The 2529-nt window shown below is 42.8% G+C and overlaps 1 protein-coding gene across 1 annotated transcript; it reads left to right on the top strand.

Annotated features, from left to right (window-relative positions):
* Positions 1-298: 298 nt before the first annotated feature.
* On the top strand, positions 299-1690 carry car15 (carbonic anhydrase 15). The gene is made up of 6 exons (XM_028602445.1): positions 299-452; positions 528-673; positions 788-880; positions 961-1027; positions 1123-1283; positions 1371-1690. The coding sequence occupies exons 1-6, from the start codon at positions 359-361 to the stop codon at positions 1593-1595; spliced, it is 786 nt and encodes a 261-aa protein (XP_028458246.1). The 5' UTR covers positions 299-358; the 3' UTR covers positions 1596-1690.
* Positions 1691-2529: the final 839 nt, after the last annotated feature.

The following is a 2529-nucleotide window of genomic DNA, read 5'->3' as shown; positions in this document are numbered from 1 at the left end:
CTGGGAAAACTCCATCTGCTGAGGAAGATCATGTGAGTTGATCCAAAGCTCCAGAACAGCTGCACAATCAGGACTTTGTGGTGAAGTTGTTTGGTCAACATCTCGTGCTGTTTCTGAGGTCAAGAATGAACTATAACCTTCAACATTTTTCTTCTTTCCTGTCACAATAATCATCTGGAGGTTAATCTTGGAGACCACTAATGTAGATAACACTTCTTCTGTTCCATCTTTCACCGGTGTATATGCTTCTTATGTAATTTCTTCGCCGTCCTCAGATCCTTATGCATGGGGAGACATGTTCCCGTCTTGTCACCCTTTACTTGAAGAGCATCACTCACCCATCAATCTGGACCACCAGATGACCAGAAACGAGTCTCTGAGATCTTTACATCTGGAGGGCTTTGATGTGATCCAACCGGGCCACTGGGCGCTTAAAAACGACGGACACTCTGGTGAATACACCACACATCCTGTCGTGACCGTGTATATTATTGTGTTGGTGATGACACCTTTCTGGTTGTTCTCAGTCGTGCTGCAGGTTGGTGGTGGCATGTCAGTGAGCGGTGGAGGTCTTCCAGATGTTTACCACACTATCCAGCTGCACTTCCACTGGGGAGGCCCGGCCACTAACGGATCAGAGCACACGGTGGACAGACGCAGATACCCGATGGAGGTACAGTACGGTCAGTAGACAAGCTCTACACCGTCACCAAGCAACTGTTGCAGCAGGCTAGTGCAGTGCAGCCTCCCCTTAAGGTCTGTGCTTTTTGTTTTTATTCACTTCTAGATGCACATAGTCAACATGAAGTCCATCCATCCGAATCTGACAGAGGCCTTGGGTGATCCAACAGGACTTGCTGTTCTTGGATTCTTCATTGATGTTAGTTTAAAATACATTTGTTCTATATATTCAAACATTCGTAGCATACAAATACATCCTGATTTTAAGCTTTATTGCAGGTTGTTTACGCAGACCATGTGCACTTTGGACTCTTATCTCAAAAGCTGTCCTCTGTCGCTTATAAAGGTCAGAGGATGCTCATAGAAAATTCACTCCTGCCTGCTGTTTGTGTTGTTTGTAACTCTTTTCTCACCACTGCTGTACGTGCCACCTCCCCCAAGGCCAAACTACTAAAATCGAGCCATTCCCACTGATGAACCTTCTGCCAAAGCACAACATGAGTCAGTATTACCGGTATTACGGCAGCCTCACCACCCCTCCATGTTCTCAAGCGGTTGTATGGACTCTGTATGAAGTCCCCATCTACATCTCATGGTCCCAAGTAGGTCTCTTAAGTCTTTCTCTGAAAGAAAACCCATATTAATGGTTTCCTGAGTGCCGTAAATAATAATTTATCTTTTCTCTTCAGCTGGCTCAGTTTACCTCACAGATCTTCTCTACAGAGGAGGATGCAGAGCAGGTGACACCTCTGCAGAACAACTTTAGACACATCCACCCTACCTTCAGTCGCATTGTCTCCGTGTCCAAAGATGCCAAACTCCTCACAGGGACGGCCAGTCGGCCCCTCAGGTCAGCTGTGTCACTGCATCTGCTTCAAATCATCTTGCTGGGAAGCCTCATTTCTGGACTCTAACGCCACGTTAAGTCCAAATCATGAAACACTGCATCAATAAACAAAGATGTATTTATCCGAAAATGACATTTAGATGATGTCCAGCAAAGAAAAAATACATGAAACAAACTATGAAGAAAAGTACTGTAAACTGTTGAGTTGTTACTAAAAGTTTCATGATTGTGACCTGCTTTCTGCAGGATTAACTCTATTATTGAGCTAAAAAATGTGATAAAATACATGCATCATTATTAACAGTTTAAAATAATGTGAATTTAGCATTGAAATGTGTTTTGTGATGGCAGCAACGTGTGCATTTATGACTGTAGGCCTTTTGCACACATAGCATCATTTTGAAAAAGGTACAATCCTAATACTATATATTGTCTTTTCATTTGGCTTTGGGTCAGACATTGTAACTCCACAAAAATGTGGAGAAATGTTAGTGATAATCTAAATCGACAGGATTCATTTAGAGGATTGCTCCGGTGCGAGATGTCCCTTATTTTCGGCCGGATGTCCCTCACCTTCCGCTTTGTTTGAGTTGGCATTCTAAACTCTGGTCGATTTATGAGAATATAGCAGATCTCTGCAGTGTAAATCCAGACAGTTAGCTAGACTATCTGAGCAATCTGAGTCTTCTGTTGCACGACCATTGACTTTAAATATTATTAATAATATATACAGTCTATGTGCACGACTTAAACAACTTTTGAACGAGCACATGTTCTCTCTAAACAAGTTCCTTCCCGAGGCTCCCCCAAGACGATTGTGATTGGTTTAAAGAAATGCCAATAAACCAGAGCCCGTTTTTCTCCTATCCCGGAATGCTGTGTAGACTAGTATGCAAGAGTGATAATAGTAAAAGAAAAAAAGGATCCATTTAGTTTAAGTGAAAAGTTAGAAACAGGCTAAGTGACAACTGCCATGCTAGCAGCTCTGTGAGTGAGGCTGT

This window comes from Perca flavescens, chromosome 16, assembly GCF_004354835.1.
Source record: "Perca flavescens isolate YP-PL-M2 chromosome 16, PFLA_1.0, whole genome shotgun sequence".
Lineage (NCBI taxonomy): Eukaryota > Metazoa > Chordata > Actinopteri > Perciformes > Percidae > Perca > Perca flavescens.
This window is presented reverse-complemented; position numbering and strand designations above follow the sequence as displayed.